Source organism: Carcharhinus amblyrhynchos, chromosome 9 (genome assembly GCF_965287045.1).
Source record: "Carcharhinus amblyrhynchos chromosome 9, sCarAmb.v2.hapA, whole genome shotgun sequence".
Classification (NCBI taxonomy): domain Eukaryota; kingdom Metazoa; phylum Chordata; class Chondrichthyes; order Carcharhiniformes; family Carcharhinidae; genus Carcharhinus; species Carcharhinus amblyrhynchos.
Window position 1 is genome coordinate 56,030,459 of NC_137332.1, and position 20,779 is coordinate 56,051,237.

The following is a 20,779-nucleotide window of genomic DNA, read 5'->3' on the forward strand; positions in this document are numbered from 1 at the left end:
AAGGAATTGTCCTGTTTGAGATTCTAAATGAGAAAACAGAAATAACTGTGAAACATGTTAAAGCAATTTTTTACTTGCTCTGAGGACAGTAATCAGAAAACAATTTCTAATCTTGGGCATTTAATAGACAGTTTTATTCTAAGTATTATAGAGTGAACTGTCTGCATGCTTACATGGTTTCTCCATCAACCATTCTATTTTTCCCTCAATAATACTCTCGAAAGCATAAGAGTTGCTCAGGGATGCTTCCATGTATTATGGCATTCAATTTGTAGCTCACACAGCTTGTCATTTTGCTTGAACCTAAACATTATGTGGACAAGGTAATCCAGATCCCGTTCTCACCAGCCAAAAAATATACACCAATAAAGTCAGTAAATGGCAATTGGATGCTTCAATTCTGATATTACCTCCTCCTTATCCCAGCAGTACAGTGACTAATCAAAGTTTCCTACACACACACACGCGCGCATGCACGTATCCATACATACATATCTGTGTAGAGAGAAGAGTTAACATTTTGAGTCTAAAGACTCTTCATCAGAGCTGAAGACAATAGAAAATGGGGCAAGATTGGGGAGGTTAGGTTGGGGAGGGGAATTGACAAAGATGTTTTAGACATAAAGACAAAGGGAATATAAATGGTGGTGATCATGGCTAAGAAGGGTGCTAATAGTAATCAGAATGCATAAATGGCAGAATAAAGGTAAGCAGGACAACCTGATAAATGAAACAGATGGCTCTACTGGGTGAGGAAAGGGGGCAAACAATGGGGAGGGGGGGAACAAGATGGATAGTGACAAAAACTGGACCAACGAAACAAATGATGGAAGAAATGAAATCTTTTAAAAAAAGATATCAAGAAATAAGATAAAATGAAATAAAATATAATAAATGGAAATGGGGTGAAGATGAAGGAGAGAATTCATGCTCTTAAGTTGTTGAACTCAATGTTAAGCCTGAAGGCTGTAACGTGCCTAATCAGAAGATCAGAAACTGTTCCTCTAGTTTGCATTTGACATCACTGAAACATTGCAACAGGCCAAGGACAGACATGTGGACTGTATGGTGTGTTGGAATGACAAGCAACAGGAAGGTCCAGCGCCTGCTTGCAGACAGATTAGAGGTGTTCAGCAAAGCAATCACCTGGTTTGTGCTTGGTCTCTCGAATGTAGAAAGGGGCCTCATTGGGAGCAGTGAATTAAAGGTGTGGCTATGGGTACCTGTACCTGTCTCTTTATGTGGTATGTGGAACATTCCTTGTTCCAGTCCTACTCCAGCCCCCTCCACAACTTTTACTGATACATCGACAATTATTTTGTGTCACTTCACTGCCCTCATCTTGACCTGAAAAAATTCACCAATTTTGCTTCCAATTTCCACCCCTCTATCACCTTCACATGCTCTATCTCTGATATTTCTCTTCCCATCCTTGACCTCATTATCTCCATTTCTGGCAACAGACTGTCCACTAGTATCAATTATAAGAACATAAGAAATAGGAGCAGGAGTAGGCCATCTGGCCTCTCGAGCCTGCCCCGCCATTCAATAAGATCATGGCTGATCTGTCGTGGCTCAGTTCCACTTTCCCGCCCTCTCCCCATAACCCTTAATCCCCTCTCTTATCAAAAACCCATCAACCCGCATCTTGAAAATATTTAGCGAGGCAGCCTCCACCACTTCAACGGGTAGAGAATTCCAGAGATTCACCACCCTTTGAGTGAAGAAGTTCCTCCTCAACTCCGTTCTAAAACGCCCCCCCTTTATCTTGAGGCTGTGCCCCCTAGTCCTAGTGTCTTTTTTGAGCGGGAAGAGTCTCTCCACCTCTATCCTATCCATCCCATTCATCATCTTATACGTCTCAATGAGATCTCCCCTCATTCTTCTAAACTCCAATGAGTACAAGCCTAGTTTATTCAGCCTCTCCTCATAGCTCAACCCCCCCAACTCCGGTATCAGCCTAGTAAACCTCCTCTGCACTCCCTCCAAGGCCAAAATATCTTTGCGCAGGTGCGGCGCCCAAAACTGCACACAGTACTCCAGCTGCGGCCTCACCAATGCCATAAGCCCGGTAACTCTCTCAGCTATTTTGACTACAGCACCTCACACCCCAAATCTCTCAGTTCCTTCACCTCCAATGATGTCTCCAAACTGGCACTGCTGATATGTCTTCCTTCTTCCTTAATCATGGTTTCCCATCTACTGTGGTTGACAGGGATTTCAATCATGTTCAATATCCCCGCCTCCCCAGAGCAGGATAAGGTCCCATTTGTCTTCACTTTTCACTCCACCAGCCTCCATATTCAAAGGATCATCCTCCTCCATTTTCACCACTGTCAGCATTCCGCAGGGATCATTCCCTCTGGGACACCCTGGTCCACTCCTCCATCACATCCAAAACCTTATCACCTGCCCACGGCACCTTCCCATGCAATTTCAGAAGGTGCAAAACCTGACCGTTTACTTCCTCCTTGCTCATTATCCAAGGGCTTGAACACTGTTTTCAAGTGAAGCAATGCTTTACATGCATCTCCTTCAAGCGGATCTATTGCATTCGCTGTTCGTAATCAGAGACCAAGTGCAGGCTAGGTAACCACTTTGCAGAACAACTTTGGTCTATCTGCAAGCAGGACTCAGACCTAAGAATATAAGAACATAAGAAATAGGAGCAGGAATAGGCCATCTAGCCCTTTGAGCCCATCCCGCCATTCAATAAGATCATGGTTGATCTGAAGTGGTTCAGTTCCACTTACCTGCCTGCTCCCCATAACCCTTAATTCCCTTATCAATCAGAAATCTATCTACCCATGACTTAAACATATTCAACAAGGTAGCCTCCACCACTTCAATGGGCAGAGAATTCCAGAGATTCACCATCCTCTGAGAGAAGAAGTCCCTCCTCTCAACTCTGTTCTAAACTATTCCCCCCCCGCCTTATTTTGAGGCTGTGCCCTCTAGTTGTGGTTTCCTTTCTAAGTGGAAAGAATCTCTCTACCTAGCCCCTTCATTATCTTATATGTCTCTATAAGATCCCCCCTCGGCCTTCTAAACTCCAACAAGTACAGGCCCAACCTACTCAATCTCTCCTCATAAGCTAACCCCCTCATCTCTGCTATCAGCCTGGTGAACCTTCTCTGTAGTCCCTCCAAGGCCAATATATCCTTTCGCAAATAAGGGGACCACTTCCTGTCACTTGCCATTTCAACACCATCCTTCTCTAGTGTCCATGTGTCCATCCTTGGCCTGTTATAATATTCCAGTGAAGACCAAAGTGGAGGAATAGCACCTGATCTTCCAACTGGGCACTTTACAGCCTTCTGGGCTTAAACATTGAGTTCAATAACTTCACAGCATGAATTCTCAACTTCATCTCATTTCCATTTATTTTATCTTATTTTTTTTTCATTTTTTCCATTGTTTCATTTGTCCACTTGTTAAAAAATCTCAATTTCCATCTCCGTCCCCCCCAACCATAGTCTGCCCTCCCTTCCACCCACTAGGGTTATCTGTTACATGTCTCAGGTTGTCCTGTGATACTTTGTTTTCCTTGGATAAAAGCAAATTATTGCGGACGCTGGAATCTGAAACCAAAAGAGAAAATGCTGGAAAATCTCACAGGTCTGGCAGCATCTGTAAGGAGAGAAAAAGGCTGACATTTTGAGTCCAGATGACCCTTTGTCAAAGCTGACCAGTCCTTAGAGATGCTACCAGACCTGAGATTTTCCAGCATTTTCTCTTTTAGTCTTTGCTTTCCTTTGTTCTACACTTTACATATTCTGAACTTAATGGCTGCTATCACACTTCTTAGCCATGATCACCACCTTTTACGTTCCCTTTGTCTTTTTATCTACGAATTTTTTGTCAATCCTCATCACCTTCCCTTCCATTCCCACGCCCTACCAGTATAAATCTTGTCCTATTGTCTTCAGCTCTGATGAAGGGTCACCCAGACTCAAAACATGAGCTCTATGACCTCTCCACAGACGCTGATCTAACAATAGCTTGACAATAGTAGAAGACACTATCTTGTGCAGAATCTTCCAGCAAAGAATGAACTACCTTTAGCTCTGAGCACTACTGTCTGCACAGACTGCATCTTTCCAAGGACACAGTAATGTTCCTTTATAAATTGCTGGCTGGGGAGATTAGCTTAAATTGCACTGGTGGCCACCTATGCCTGTCATTCTCAACATGACTCTGGCCTGGAACTTCTTATGCATTGGGGTCATTCCAGAAACCAGTCGGAAACCTTTATGGCATGTCTCATGATTTCGCTCACCACTGCATAAAGGCAGTCAAGGACACCATGTTCACATGAATGAATGACTTCACCTCCTTCACCACTGATGGTGTTAAGTGGATTAAAGGCAATTAGGGATGGACAATAAATGCTGGCCTAGCCAGCAATGCCCCTATCCTGTGAACAAATAACATTGAAAAAGTCAAGCCAAGAGCCAGAGGCTTTGCATGCAGTGCTGAATTTCTCAAAGATCAAGGTTAGATACATTGCACACATTTGGCCATCAAATTTTATCAGGCTAGCCAAGGATATTTGTTAATCATAAAGGTTTTAGTTCCATCGATGTCCAACTTGTTTCTGATGCTTCTCCAAAAGACCATACAGATGTATGCCCTCTGTCCTAGGAGTAGTCATCATTCTTACATCTGTAGATACTCCCAGATGCCAAAGACATTCTGTCCACAGTGCATCAGATGGTTGGTTTCTTAGAGAGAAGGAATACTGCTGAATATGTGGCTCATGAGTCCAGTGAGAAAATCATGTAAAAAGGCTAAGATGCATTGTGATGCGAGCCATGCATTTATCATTCCATCATCAAGCAGATCACTGGTCTGCTCAAAACGTGATTTTGATGCTTAGACTGTGATGTTTTCCGGATCCTGTCTCACCTAATGTGGTCTGCACAAACTGGCACTTCAGACGGCTGGCCCTGGCAGAGTATCTAATGAGAGAGAGCTGTACCCTCTAACAATGGCTCTCAGGATGAGTCTGAGACACGCAGGAAACCGTCATCCAACTGTAGGGCCATCAGTAATATGAGCTGGCAGCTGAAAGAGATGGTGAGGATTTAAAACAGGAAGTGCTGTAAATAGTCAGTTGGTCTTTCACCCATTGTGAAGGGATAAAACAAATTAAAGGGTTATTAATATTAATGACTCTTTTTTCTGAAACCCATTATTTTGAAAGGGAATGGTATATTCAGATACTCTTTTCTCCTTGACAAGGGTACTGATTGAATCACTGATGGCACATTAATCCACTGAATGTAAAACCTTGTAATCATCAGCTGCTGTACCACTGCTTCAGTGTCTGCGAAGAGTACTGTCACCAAATGTGGACTTCTTGTGAAACTGCCAACAACTCAATGTCAGTGTGCCTTTAAATGGAAGACTATGACCGACCTCTGGTTCATGGCTTAACCCCACTCATACTGATCATGCTTGATAGCGTGTTGAGCCCCCTTCCCAATTCTAAGTGGTCAGTTGATGCTTGATTCACCTCACTGAAACAGCCAAGGGTTGAAGCGAGCAAACCAGGCACTTCGCATTTTGTCTCCCTGTCATCACGCCAGAAATTGTAAAATCCAGTCCAATGTTACCTTGTCATTTTTCAAAATTTCAAAATGTTGCATAATGTACAATTTAAGGCTAATTTCTATCAAGATTAAATAGTGATTTACAATCTTAAAAATAAAGTGAACAGGAAGTCTGAAAACAAAATAATCAAAGACTTATACTTATCAAACTATATTCAAAACTTTGGAGAGCTTTACAAATGTGTTGGCTCCTATGCCTAACTTTGTGCAGTCCCACAGGCTTCAAAGTGAAGCAAGCTGTATTTTCCTTTGTTCCCAAACATTTCCTGTAGATTTATTGAAATCTTTTTTCCACCAAACCTTTCTACTCTTTTAAGACTTTTTTTTCACCTTGAGCTTTTGGTCCATAATCAAACATTGTTTTTTCAGTTGAGTCACTAATGAGATCCACAGAAATTTTGAATCTTCTTCTATACTTAATTTTCTCCTCTTCTACTACAGCTAGAATTCTACCATGATTCTTGTTCTCTATCAGCCATGTGTTCAATTGGTAGCACTCTCACTCCTGTGTGAAAATATTGTGTTCAAGAACCACTCCAGAGATTTGAGCACGATAGTAGACACTCTATGCAGTAGTAAGGGAGTGTTCTACTGATTCTGATTTGATTTATTATTGTCACAAGTACAATACTTTGTAAAGTATTATTTCTTGCATGCAATACAGACAAAGCATGCCATTCATAGAGAAAAAGAGGGTGCAGAATGTGGTGTTAATCATAGCTAGGATGTAGAGAAAGATCAACTTACTGCGAGCTAGGTCCAAAGGTCTGATGGCAGCAGGGAAGAAGCTGTTCTTGAGTCAGTTGTACACGATTTCAGCATTTTGTATCTTTTTCCTGACAGAAGAAGGTAGGAGAGAGTATGTCCCAGATTCATGGGGTCCTTGATTATGCTGGCTGCTTTTCCAAGGCAATGGCAAGTGTAGACAGTCAATGAATGGGAGGCTGGTTTGCATGATGGATTGGGTTTCGTTCACAATCCTTTGTAGTTTCTTGTGGTCTTCGACAGAGCAGGAGCCATACCAAGCTGTTATACATCCATAAAGGATGCTTTCAATGGTGCATCTGTAAAAATCGGTGAGAATCGCATCAGACATGCTGAATTTCCTTAGCTTCCTGAGAAAGTAGAGGTGTTGGTGGGCTTTCTTAACTATAGCATTGGAGTGGAGGGACCTGGACAGATTGATGGTGATCTAGACACCTAGAAATTTGCGACCATTCCCATTTCATCCCCTTTGATGTACATAGCAGCATGTCCTCCACTGTGCTTCCTGAAGTTGATGACTATTTCCTTCGTTTTACTGATATTGATGGGAAGATTATTGTATTCGCTCCAATTCTTCTCTGTCTCTTTCCTATACTCTGTCTCATCATTGTTTGAGAAGCAACTATGGTGGTGTCATCAGCTAACTTAAAAACCAAGTTGGAGGGGAATTTGGCCAGTCATAGGTGTATGAGGAGTATAATAAGGGGCTGAAGACACAGTTTTGTGGGGCATCAGTGCTGAGGATAATCAAGGAGGACATGATGTTGTCTATCCTTACTGATTGCAGTCTCTGGGTTAGGAAATTTAGGATCCAATCGCAAAGGGAGCAGCCGAGCCCTAGACCATGGAGATGAATTTTGTAGGAATAATGGTGTTGAAGGCTGAGCTGTAGTCAATAAATAGGAGTCTGTCATAAGTGTCTTTGTTATCCAGGTTTTCCACCTTTTCTGATTCAACATTAAACTAGCCTCTCAGATGAAGATAAGAGATCCCCTGGCATGATTTAAAGAAGAAAAAGGGAATTATCCTGGTGCCTTTGCCAATATTTATTCCTCAAACAACATCACAAAAACAGATTATCTGGTCATCACAATGTTGTTTATGGGAGCTTGCTTTAAATATTGGCTGAAAAGTGCTTTGGGATGTCCTAACTTCATGAAAGACACTTTATTAATTCATGTCCTTCTTTTATCTTCACTGGTGTCAGAAGGCACAGTTGAATGGCGATTATGTTATGTTAATCCAAGGCCTGGATTACTGATCTGGAGATATGGGAGGAATTTTAACCTCTGGTGGGTATCAGTACATATGGGAAGTTAAAACACCAAAATATTATGTGAAATTTGCATTGGCATGAATGGTGTGTATGCATATATATGCTTACTTAAGTGTACATATAAGCAATATATCCTAAAAAATAGAAAATTATTTTAATAAAGGCTTTAATTTGAAAGTATTTACAGTCATGTAATTCAGCTGCTCTTCCCCCAGAAAACTATCAATATTAGTTTCATAAAACTGTAAACTCAAGAAATCTTTTCAACATTACTTCAAACTTGTATTGAAGATCAATACTAAGATTGAATTGTGGTCAGGCTGTGATGCCAACAGTAGCCTCTAGTGACAATCATGTGTATGAATAATTTCTCAAATCATAAGTTATTTTTCCATTTAAGTGGAGTAAATTGCATTACATTTAATTAAACAAAATATACAGCAGAGAAATTGTTTTTTTCAGCCAAACTAGTCTATGCCATTGTTTATGTTTCAATTGAACATTCACCTATTCATCCTCATCTGATTCTATCAGCACAATCCTCTATTTCATTCTCCCTTATATACTAATCTAGTATTTCCTTAAAGGTATCTATACCATTTGCCTCAACCAGTCCTTCTGGTACAGAGTTCAATATTCTTAGCAATATCTGGGTGAAGAATTTCTTCTGAATTCCCTATTTTGTTTTTTGGGCTATCTTATATTGATGACATTTAGTTTTATTCTTTCCTACTCAATCAAATTCTTTAATAATTCTAATTGACCTCTATTAGATCACTCAATCTTCCGTTTTCAAGAAAAAAAACTGTGCCTTTTCCTGATAGCTGTAATTTCACAACTGTAGTATGATCCTTCTAAATCTTCTTTGCACCCTAACTAGATCCTCTTTCTTTTTATAATATTGGAACCAGACCTCCATACAGTATAGTAATCAAAGTGTTGATTTACTAAAATTTGATATAAGTTGAATTACATTGACTTATAAAGCAAAAAAAACTTTAGTGTTTCTACCGGGTTCTGCTTGTGGTCCTGGTCAAATGAGAATCAACATAGTGCAGCGGTTAGCACTGCTGCCTCACAGCTCCAGGGACCCAAGTTCTATTCCGGCCTTGGGTGACTGTCTGTGTGGAGTTTGTACGTTCTCCCCGTGTCTGCATGGGTTTCTCCAGGTGTTCTGTTTCCTCCTATAGTCCAAAGATGTACAGGTTAGGTGGACTGGACATGTTAAATTGTCCCTTGATGTTCTAAAATGTGCAGATTATATGGGATTAGCCATGGTAAATGTGGAATTCCAAGCATAGGACAGAGGAGAGGGCCTGGGTAAGATACTCTGTCAGAGTTAGTGCAGACTCAATGGGGCAAATAGCCTCTTCTGCTCTGCAGGGATTCCATGAATTGATATAAGCATTTTGTAGTGATGTTGCATTTTCCATAATTTCAGCTTTATATCTTGCTTCTGGTTTGAAAATATTACATAACCAATGAGATATGTCCACAAAGCAATACATATATAATTTCTCATTTTTTGAAAAAAAAAGTCACTTTTTCAGAAACTTGCATGAACCTAAACAAAAATTCCAGGTGCTGATAACTTTCTAATTAAACAGAATTTTGTTAGTGGCAAAATTTTAGCTGTGCTCCACCATAATAATTATTTAAATAAATTGCTCTATCACTGAAGAATATTTAGTAATATGATTGATATCCTATTTTTATGTGTACTGAGCTTTATCGTAGTGACATTCAATTACTATGTGTCTGTTCCCTTTTATGCCACTGTTCGAAGTCTAAATAAATTTTCACTCAATCAGTTTAGTGAGAAACATTTGCAGGCGACAAGATGCACGTAAATCCTGAACTCCAGGTCTGAAAATGCATTAAATCACAGCCCTTCTATTTAAAACAAAAGGTAAAAGGTAAGGTAAAGTCGCCACAGTCCCAGTTGACCATAGGCTGTTCTCCCTGGTGGACCTCTAAACTGAAAATCATCACACTTCAGGCGAGAGGCAAGCTTGAAGGCAGGTCTTCATGAATAACCTCAACCAGAATTGAACTCACGCTGTTGGCATTGCTCTGTCCAGCCAACTGAGATGAACAATACAATCACTGCTGCCATGTATTCACAAGGGCAATAGTGGAGAGGACGACTGGCCCTGTTGAAAATGAGGTTCAAACGCTTGAACTGCTCCAGGCTACCCTATAGTATCTGCTAAAACAAATGTCAGTCATTGGCATTGTCTGCTGTGTTTTGCACAATTTTGCTTTCTCGAGAGAGGCACCAATGGACCAGAAAGACACTGATGCTGGTGCATCTGCCTCAGATGAGGAACCTGAGAACAATTCTGATGCAGAGCCTGGGCAGCCAGAAGGCAAGGATGAAGAAATTGAAATCAGCAATCATTATGGAGGCAGGGACACCAGGCAGGACTTGATTTAGAGTCTGGCCAGATAAGCTAGCATGCCTTGCATCCGCCTGAGTCATGGGCACCATCTTCATTCTAAACATCTCACATTTAAGCATTCCATGAGTTCCACACATCATCACTGCCTTAGTACTAAAGTTTGATGCCCCAAACGTCTCTCACCAGGCAGACATAACAGTAATCGAATACACAGGACATTCATGGCTAAGCAAGTAGTAATTTATGATGATAACAGAAGTGTTGAACAAAGCACAAACATCCAATTGGATTATTTATAAACTCAAGTGATATGAAGAGAAAACATAAACATTCAGTGCAAACCCTCGGCTGTGTTTACTGTGTCTTAAGCTTGCATTTGTGGGTGTTACATCTAGATGCCCCACTCACTGACAGTTGAATTAGAGGAAAGTTGGTGACTGGTACTCTGTTGGCATATGTGACCTTGGTGGTCATCCTCTGGCCAGCAGGGCCTAAGCAAACACTGCCTAGGAGGGTGCACTCAGTGACATGGCTGGGCAGTCTTCAGTTGCTGCAGATTCTAAGGATGGTGCAGTGACTAGCAGAAAGGTGGAGGAGCTGCTGCCCTCATCAGGGGCACTGTGAGAGGAGACCCCAGAGATGACAGCCAGTTCATCCGTCAATGTGAGCTGTCTTAACCTCCCTGCTTGCCAAGAAAGGATGGGCACCCGTCTGTGAGAGTAGGTGCCGCTTCCTTTTCCTACACTAGCAATGACCTCCTGTGGTCAGTGCCTGTGTGAGGGCTTGCAAGTCCAAGTACAACCCCATGAGCCCCTCATTGAGCTCCTGGAGCTGCTCCTCCATGACTCACTGTTCTCTCTGTGGATGAAGCTGTGAGGTCAGAGCTAATGGTCAATTAAACATTCATGCTCTGCGTAGGACTCCTCATGATAGAGACCATAGCACACAGTCCCACTGGGATCTCCACCAGATCTTGCCATGCATCCTGGACATTCAGCATTTGCCACCTGATAGATGACTATCTAGAGTCTTCACCTTCTTGGTCTCCAGCAATCCTCCAAATGTTGACATCCTGGGCATTCCCTGCCATCACCATCTGCTCCAGCCACCATAATGTGCCATCACCACTGTGCACCACCAACCAACCTGATGAGCTATTTCCCTTAACATGTCTGTATCTGTGCTGGTGCTTGGTGCTGGGAGAGGGTATGCCATGGGTGCATCTTCCACTGTTGCAAGTGTCAGTGTTTTCCACTGACACTGCTCTGGTGTCAGTGGAGGGTCATTGGCCTCCTGGCTGGCTCTGGAGAATGTTTTCATCCATCAGACGAGTCAATCAGTCAGAACTATTAGTCATATCAGAGTCAACTTCCACAACATGCTGTCTGGTGTAATTGGTTTCAACGGCATTATGGCTCAGGAATTGGTGTATCACTGAAGTCCTTATGAGGGATGAGAAATTCACTCTCAGCCTGTCACGTTTCAGCCCACTGAACTCTTACCTTCCTCACAGATGCCAGCCTGTCTCTGCTCCCTCACTGCTCACACTTAAGGACCAGGTTTCCCAGCGCATGGCTGTTGAGGATCGCCAGATTATGCACCCCACCATCAATGAAGAGATCTCTCTATGTTGTTTTGGTTCTGCTTCTCCTGCAAGTAAGTGCAGAGCTCCATTGAGCAATCAATTCTCCGCCTTCAATGACATACTGTGTCCCCAACCCCTGATCATCCACGCGTGGCTTGAGAACATTCCCATCCCTTTGGACACCTAACCCTTTGATAGACCCAGAACTTCAGATCTTCTTTCCAGCCATGGCAGATGTGTGTTCTGAGAATCCCTGAATCTCACAAGCTTGATTTCAACTGTGGCTTAGCCTTTCTCAGTTTCACATATTGGACCTATTATGCTTACTAGTGTTTGCTGTAAATTACTAGAACTCATCACTGATAGCTGATGAAATATCTTGCAGAGCAGAACATCCTTATTGATGAACATCAGACCTTTCATAAAGCCGTATCAATAGAATCATAACTCGTCCCTTATTCTTTGTTAATCTTTATGGATACCACCCATTTCCTTCAGTGTGCATTCAAAGGACTTCCTATTTCCTTTGCTCTTATATTCTCCTGGCCCTCTGTGGAAAATGGCCAATATCCTCTTTTTCATCTCCATCAATAAGGCTGCACAAGAGAACTCTCTCTATAGCCTGCTTCTTGCTCCATTGGTCTTATTCCTTCTCTGAAATGCAGTTAACAGACGGATAAACCAGTAAGCTGAGCACAGTCCCAATTAAGAGTTGCAGGTGGGATGACCAATTCTACCAGACAAAAGCAGGGATACTTCGACCATGTAACCATAAGAGGAGGGGAAGGTGGTCATAACTCCACAGACAGTTGCTTGGTCACGAAGAGCAAGCTCAACCTCCCACAGGCCATCATTTGTGACAAAAAGGCAGGGTTCACAATGTGAGGGAAAATCATTTGAAGTATGGAGCAGCTGATCACACTAGGTGCAAGTTGTCTTTACGTGCTGGGTAGTTGAAACTTGTGCTAGCCTTGCACAGCTTACCGGTTGTTGAACATGGAGCAGCATCATCTTCAGCAATGGGCAGCATACTGGCCACGATTGTGGTTGCGAGCTGAGCACGAAGCCTGAATGCTGCCTGCATCAAATTACCTGAGCTTACAGAATCAAATATTACACTCGATGGCAGAAAAGTAAAGAAAATGGTGAACAAAAGACGGGAATGGCTTTAAGACTGAGCTACCGCATGGTTATTTATCACCTCTCATCCAGGGATTAATTGGCCTACATGTGACTCCAGAGCCACAGCAATGTGGTTAACTCTCAACTGCACTCCATGGACAACTAAGGATGGGCAATAAATGCTGGCCAGCCAGCAATGTCCATGTCCCATGAATGAGTTTTTAAAAAGCTAATTATCAACGTGGGTGGCGTCTACAAAACGCCCACATATCCAGTTGAGTTCAGAAATTTAATTTTAAGCCCATCATTGCAACATAGCACCAAACATCCGCACATCGAAAGTTATCCTCGACGAACCCTGCAGGTTGTTGTCTTCCCGTGTACGGGGTTAGTTGGATGGACTCCGAAGGATGTAGCCCACTTTGGGGGGGGGGGAGAAAATCAAGGAAGCCAACGCTCTACAGCTGGAAATGGGTGCGCGCGATGAGCTGTAGCGCAAAATAAACAAAAGGCACTAAAAATGCAATCAAAAAAGAAATCTAATGCAGTAAACACCTGGCGCTCAGTTTATCCCGCAGCAAAAGCTTCTTTTGATATTGCTTTGGCCATTACTCAACCGCTCGGCACGCGCCAATTTAAAAGCAAAGCCCAGCACGTGCGCGCTTTCCGCCCGCCGGTCAACTCTGCGCCTGTGCCCCAACGCACGCTCATTGTCTCGTGTTCTTTTGTGTCGTTGGGCGTCAAATTGTTCCTTTGTCGTTTTGCCTGTTAGAGGACGTGCTCTCGCGCGGTTGCCACCCTTCCCTCAAGCTTCTGTCCCCGCCGCCCCTGCACCCTCGCGGCCCCTCCCTCTACCCCACTGCCCTGTTTCAGGCAGGCAGCACCGCGCGCTCCTGTGGGCGGTTAGTTGGACTGGGCTGAGAGCAACGGGCTAGAGTAGCCATGGCGTCGTGCTCTTCGGAGAAGGATATCGCCTGCGAGGTGCAAACGAGCCATTCGGCAGAAGTTGAGCTGGATGACAAAAGCGCCGGTGAAAGCAGCTCTGTTCGACTCCTGACTTCCTCCCCTCGGCCGGTGAGAGCAGCTCAGCGGGAGATGAAGCGCAGACCGGCGGAGTCCGAGGAGTTGGAAGAAGCGAATGTTCTGCCGCCGGTTTACGTGTCAACCGTCAAATTCACCCCCGAGAGCAGGATGAACCTGTACTGTGATCAGATTTTAGCTTCTTGCAAGGTATAAAGCAAAATTGGAGAGACCAAGAGATTTAAGCAACTAAGAGGAGTTTGATGAATGGTGGGGGGCGGGGGGAGGCGATAGGGAAAGGAAAGTGTGGGATACACAGGTAGCCAAAGACCAGGAGCAATAGCTGAGGCACAAGGTGCGGGGAGGTCATGAAAGGATGATTCTAATTTTGGTTTTTGAACCCCATCTTTTGTACACTTGCATGCCAGCCTTCAAACTTGCAAAAACTGACCAGTTATTAAAAAAAACACGCAGGCAGTCAATAACTGTGCCAAGTTGTTGAGTCGCATGGAGCACAGTTCTCATACATAATGTGGAGGTGCTGGCGTTGGACTGGGGTAGGCAGAGTAAAAAGTCTCACAACACCAGGTTGAAGTCCAATAGGTTTATTTGGTAGCACAAGCTTTTAAAGTGCTGCCCCTTCATCAGGTGTTAGACCTGTTAGACTTTAAGTGGTGTAGTAAGACTTCTTACTGGCACCTCTCATACATAAGCTTCGATTTTCTGCAAAATTCTGTCACTTAGACTGCTTGTTTTGGAAAATCGTGTTGGGGTTTAATGGTGGAAAAGTCCAAGTCTCCAATCTATCGATATATATCCTGTTGTATCCTTTGGCAATCCCCAGCACTATCAGCAACTCCAATTTTTGCATCATCCACAAACATACTGACCAGATTATCCACGTTTTCCTCCAGATCATTTATATACGCCACAAACAGAGGTCCCAGCACTGATCCCTGCGGAACACCACTAGCTACAGATCCCCATTTGGAAAAACACCCTACTACTGCTACTCTCTGTCTTCTGTAACCAAGCTAGTTCTGTATCCATCCAGCCAGCCATCCCAAAACCCATGTGATTTTAGTTTTTGTACTGGTTTGCTATGTGGGACCTTGTCAAACGCCTTATTAAAGTCCGTATAAGCTATATCCACAGCCCTTCCCTCATCAATTATCTTTGCCACTTCTTTAAAAAACTCAACCTTCCCCATATGAAAACATGCTGCTTGTCACTAACTGGTCCATTTTCTTCCAAATGTGCATATATCCTGCCCTTCAGTTCATCTCCAAAAGCTTCCATTTCACTGACGTCAGGTTTACCGGCCTATAATTTCCTGGATTATCCCTGCTTCCTTCCTTAAACAAGGGAACAACATTGACTATTCTTCAATCCTGTGGAACCTCGCTTGTGGTCAAAGAGGATGTGAAGATATCTGTTAAGGCCCCAGCTATTTCTCCCCTTGCCTCTCACAGTAACCTGAGATGGTTGGGTATTGAGTATTCTAAATTACAATAAGGTAGACAAGTCGACTTTCTATCTTAATGTAATTTAGAATACCCAACACTTCCTCCTTAGATATATTGATGTTCTCTAGAGCATTCACACACCTATCCCTGACCTCAACATCTGTCATGTCCTTCTCCGTGGTGAATATCATAACAAAGGACTCATTAAGGATCTTGCCCGTTTCCTGGCTCCACGTATAACTTCCCTCCATTGTCCTTTAGTGGACCTACTCTTTCTCTTGCTACCCTCTTGCTCTGGGATTCTCCTTTACCCTGTTCGCTAAAGACATTTCATGGCTCCTTTTAGCCCTCCTAATTCTGTGTTTAAGTTCCTTCCTACTTCCACTCTACTTCTTAAGGGTTTTGTTAGTTTTTAGATGCCTAGGCCTGTCGTATGCCTCCTTTTGACTTAGCTTACAATTTCTCTTGTCATCCATGGTTCCCGAATTCTGTCATTGCTATCTTTCCTTTTTCACAACGTCATGCCTGTAACTGCACTTCAGTCAACCAGCCTTTAAAAGCCTCCCAGACGTGAATTTGCTCTCAAATAGCGGCTCCCAATCCACATTCCCCAGTTCCTCTCTAATTGGATGTAATTGGCCTTCACCCAATTGACCTCTCGATGGCCACTCTTGTCCTTATCCATGACTACCTGAAATCTTTTGAAATTATGGTCGCTAAGCTCAAAATTCTCCCCCACTGAAACATCGATCACCTGGCCTGGCTCATTCCCCAATACCAAGTCTAGTATGGCCCCTTCCCTGGTTGGATAGTCAACATACTGTATCAAAAAGCCTTCTTGGACACATCTAACGAATTGTTAACAAAACCATTTTCTTTAGAATCATAGAACCCTACAGTGCAGAAAGAGGCTCTTCAGCTCATTGAGTCTGCACTGAACACCATCCCACCCAGGCCCTACCCCCATACCCCTATATATTAAACCCACTAATCCCTCTAACCTACACATCCCAGGACACTAAGGGGCAATTTTTTTAGTATGGCCAATCAACCTAACCCGCACATCTTTGGACTGTGGGAGGAAACCAGAGCCCGGAGGAAACCCATGCAGACACGAGGAGAATGTGCAAACTCCACACGGACAGTGACCCGAGCCGGGACTCGAACCCAGGTCCCTGGAGCTGTGAAGCAGCAGTGCTAACGACTGTGCTGCCGTACGCTGTTCCTTTGTCAGGTGAGTGGAAAGTTCTGATCAAAAGCAGGGCATATAACAGCGTTCTGAAAGCTTGCGGGTTTACTATCAAGTAGACTTGTTGGACTTTAACCTGGTGTTGTGAGACTTCTTACTGTGTTTACCCAGTCCAACGCCGGTATCTCCACATCATGTTTACCTTCTTGACCGTTCTTGGGGTGAACACACCGGGTCTGTGGTGGTCATGACCAACACCAAAGGCACCCAAGTAGAGTTTCCACTGGAGTGGCAGGTGAATAGCAGTTGGCCATGGAATGGGCCATCCAACCCACTAATGCTATGTCAATGAGAGGTTTTACATAATTTTGAGGTTCTTGCCCACTCTGGGCCAGTTAGACAGACCGGGTGAATTCCAAATGTCTTCATGTCCGACAGGGATCCCATTTTTAGTCCCCACATATGATTCAGTAGGCAATCGGGATTCCTGCCATCAGCGAGCAGAACCTGTGTGTGTGTGTGTGGCACTCCCCCCTCCCCCCAAAACTCATTTGCCCTGAATTTCCAATACTTCTTTCACAGTGTTTTCTGTTAAATAAGATTGGACCCACAGTAGAATAAAATGTCCTAATAGCACAAAAGTGATATTCGAAATAGTGATCAGAATACGGAACTGATTTTACCTAACAGTTGTAACCTGCTCAAGATTTTATATTGTGATTCATAGCAATGTCTGGACCATGAACATCCCTGCATTGTAGCTAATATGTTCTAGAGAACATAAGCATTTTGCGTATTTAATAGTGAACTGACATTAAGAGTAAAATAATCTTTTATGCAACACAATTAGTCATCAAATTCAAGCAATTTTGAACTGAGGGATTCTTCCCAAAATGAAATTTAGTATACAGCAGAATGATCCATGAGGTTTCTGTATGCTTCTTAGGAACAGTATCACGGTGCTTTTCCCATTCAGATGGTGGCTTATTTTGATGTATGTTATGCAACTGTTATAGCTGTGTAATAAGTACTATTAAAGCTTGTTTATAGGTTTCTGTACAGAATTATCTTTCACAATATGTTGTTTCCAACTGGATAGGCTTAACTTTTGTTATGAGTAAATTCATAAAAAGGAAATAATGGTGCAAAACTATCTAAAATCTTAATGCTTGGGCACTGAATGAGAAACATTAAAAAGAGCGGAACTTAGAGAATTGTATGTCATTTTAAATGTTATGTACATGCCCATTTCAACACTTAAGTTTGCTCCACCATTCTGTAAAATTATGGTTTATTTAATTATGGCCTCAATTCCACTTTCCTTCCTATCCCCTGTACCCTTAGATTCTTGATTGGCGAATGAGTCAATCTAGTTCAGCCTTAAAAATATTCAGTGACCCTGCTTCCACTGTCTCTAGAGAAGAGGGTTCCATAGACTGAGAGAAAGAAATTCCCCTCATCTTCATTTTAAATGGGAGACTCTTACTTTTAAATGGTTCCCGTCATTCTAGTCCTTCCCACAAAGAGCATCCACCCTGTCAAGTTCCCTCAAAGTTTTATATAATTTCAATCAGATTATCTGTAGTTCTTCTAAACTTCAATGTATACAGGGCAAACCTGTTCAAACTTTCCTGATAGGCTAACTCCCTCCTTTCAGGAATCAGTGGAGTGAACCTTCTCTGATTCTGCTGCAGTTATGTCCATTCTTAAATAAAATCATATAAAGTAATCTGGGGTAAGTCAGACAGGAAATACATTCCTGCCAATACTGCCTGCTGTGCAGCCATTTCACATTCAAATTAGCATTATTTGGCTGCAGATGGAACTTCAGCCCCTCACTCAGGTGGAAGTGAGGGACGTCCACCTTAGAGAACTGCTGGCCAATCAGATTGGCTGGCAGCTCCCTAGTCCCTGCAGCGAGAGAAGCTGCAGTGGACAGAAGTGGAGATTCAGCAAGTCCACAGAGCTTAAATCCCAGGAATGCATGGAGAGATGAGTTTTCAGGCTCACAGGGAGGATAGCAACCTTCAATATAATTCCTCTGTGTCATATGACATAATTACATAAATGGAAAGCAAAAGCGGTTTCAGCAGAGGACTCTGAGGCATATTTATATCCTGTCAGTTTAAGAAATAATTAACTGACTTACTATTTACTTTCCATCCTCTAATCATCAATGCAGCTTGTTAGGAAATAGAGACCATTTAAGTGATTTATATTTGTACTGTGTGTATTGGGAACAAGTTTTAAATTCAAGCTTAATTTATGTTTCTGTATTTGTGTGCAAGGAAAGGATTAAAACTTTTGTTAGCCTAGGATCGTTGACTCCCTACAGTGCAGAAGGAGGCCATTTGGCTGTTTGAGCCTGCACTGAATCTCCAACAGAGTATCTTACCTAAATCTATCACCATAATTTCACATATTTACCCTGATAATCGCCTAACCTACACATCTTGGGACCCAAAGGGCAATTTAGCATGGCCAGTCAACATAACCTACACATCTTTGGACTTTGGCAGGAAACTGGAACAGCCGGAGGAAAGCCACGCAGACATAAGGTGAATGTGCAAGTTCCACACAGTCACCCAAGGCCAGAAGGTTCTTGGCGCTGTGAGACAGCAGTACAAACCACTGTTCCACCATGCCGCTTTATGTTAATCAAAAGTGCCTACACTTTTATAAATTTTAGTTTCACTTTAAACTTGCCTGTATTGTAATTAAGAGTTTACGACATAAAAACAATTATAAGCTTTAAAAAGGCTAAGCTGTTGCTTAATAACCAGAGGCCCACACTGAAAAGTAGAAGTGTTTGCATTCAGTTGTAACCAGGTCACAGAGAAGCAAGAGTCTTTTAACAGAAGCTACCAGGACAGGCAGGGGACAATAGAGTAAGGGACAGAAAACAACTCACAGAAACTTAAAGTACAGATAGTTCCAAAAAACAGGAATGAAAAGGAAAAATCTTTGGAAGATTGAAGTAAGGAACAAAGAACCAAAATCTGAAATGGTACTATTCACTAAAGTGAAAAAGCAGAGAGAGGTGCCTAGTTAACAACAGCTGCAAGGTACATACTTTGAGTAGTCAGCTAGTAAGAAGCCAGAGGTCCACAGTAATCCTATGATTGATGACTGCTTAGTATAGCCGGTGAAGCAGTGGTCAATATTCAAAAAGGGAGGTAGAAAGAAAACAAGAAATTATAGGCCATTAAACCTAACATCGGTAAGGGGGACTATTCTCAAATCCATTATCAAGGACTTCATAGCTGAGCATTTAGCAAGCAGTGGCAGGATCTGACAGAATCAGCATAGATTTATGAAGGGGAAATCATGCTTGACAAATCTGTTGGAATTCTTTGAAGATTTAACTAGTAGTGTTGACATGGGGTAGCCAGTTGATGCGGTATATCTGGACTTTCAGAAAGTGTTTGCCAAAGTCCCGCATAAGAAATTATTGTGCCACATTAAAGTGCATGGGATTGGGGGAAGTGTATTGAGATAGATAGAAAACTGGTTGGCAGAGAGGAAACAAAGAGTAGGAATTAATGGGTTCTTTTCAAATTGGCAGGCAGTAACTAGTGGGGTGCCACAGGGACCGATGTTGGGACCTCAGCTATTCACAACATTTATTAATGATTTGGATGAGGGAACAAAATGGAACATCTCAAAGTTTGCAGATGATACCAAGTTGGGTGAGAGGGTGTACTGTGACGAGGATGCAGAGAACCTTCAGCATGATCTGGACAGGTTGGGTGAGTGGACAAATCAAGGGCAGATGCTGTATAATTTGGATAAATGTGAGGTTATTCACTTTGGAAGCAAAACTAAAAAGGCAGATCACTATCTGAATGGCTGTAAATTGGGAAAGGGGATGTGCAGCAGAAAGTGGACATCCTTGTGCACAAGTCTCATGGTAAGCATGCAGGTGCACCAGATGGTAAAAGAAGGCAAATGGTATGTTGATCTTCATTGTGAGAGATTTTGAGTACAGGAGCAGGAATGTGATGTTGTAATTATACAGGGCCTTGGTCTAGCCACGCCTAGAATATTGTGTGTAGTTTTGGTCTCCTTTTCTGAGGAAGGATGTTCTTGCTTTCAAGGGAATGCAGCGAAGGTTTACCAGGCTGATTCCGGGGAGTGTGGGACTAAAGTATGATGAGAGATTGACTGATTAGGTTAGGATTGTTTTCATAGAGTTCAGATGAATGAGGGGAGATCTCATAGAGACTTATAAAGTTCTAACAGGACTAGACGGGGTAGGTGCATGGAGGATGTTCCCAATGGTAGGGTGTTCAGAACCAGGGGTCACAGTCAGAGGATTCAGAGTAGACCATTTCAGACG

At 42.7% G+C, this 20,779-nt stretch overlaps 1 protein-coding gene across 1 annotated transcript in view; it reads left to right on the forward strand.

Moving 5' to 3' along the window:
* The first annotated feature begins 13,707 nt into the window (after positions 1 to 13,707).
* Positions 13,708 to 20,779, forward strand: part of LOC145348380 (testicular spindle-associated protein SHCBP1L-like) — a 55,707-nt gene continuing 48,635 nt past the window's right edge. The window contains exon 1 of the mRNA XM_080196592.1: positions 13,708 to 13,995. Within this exon, the coding sequence (XP_080052718.1) occupies positions 13,708 to 13,995 (288 nt within the window). The remainder of the gene's footprint in view (positions 13,996 to 20,779) is intronic.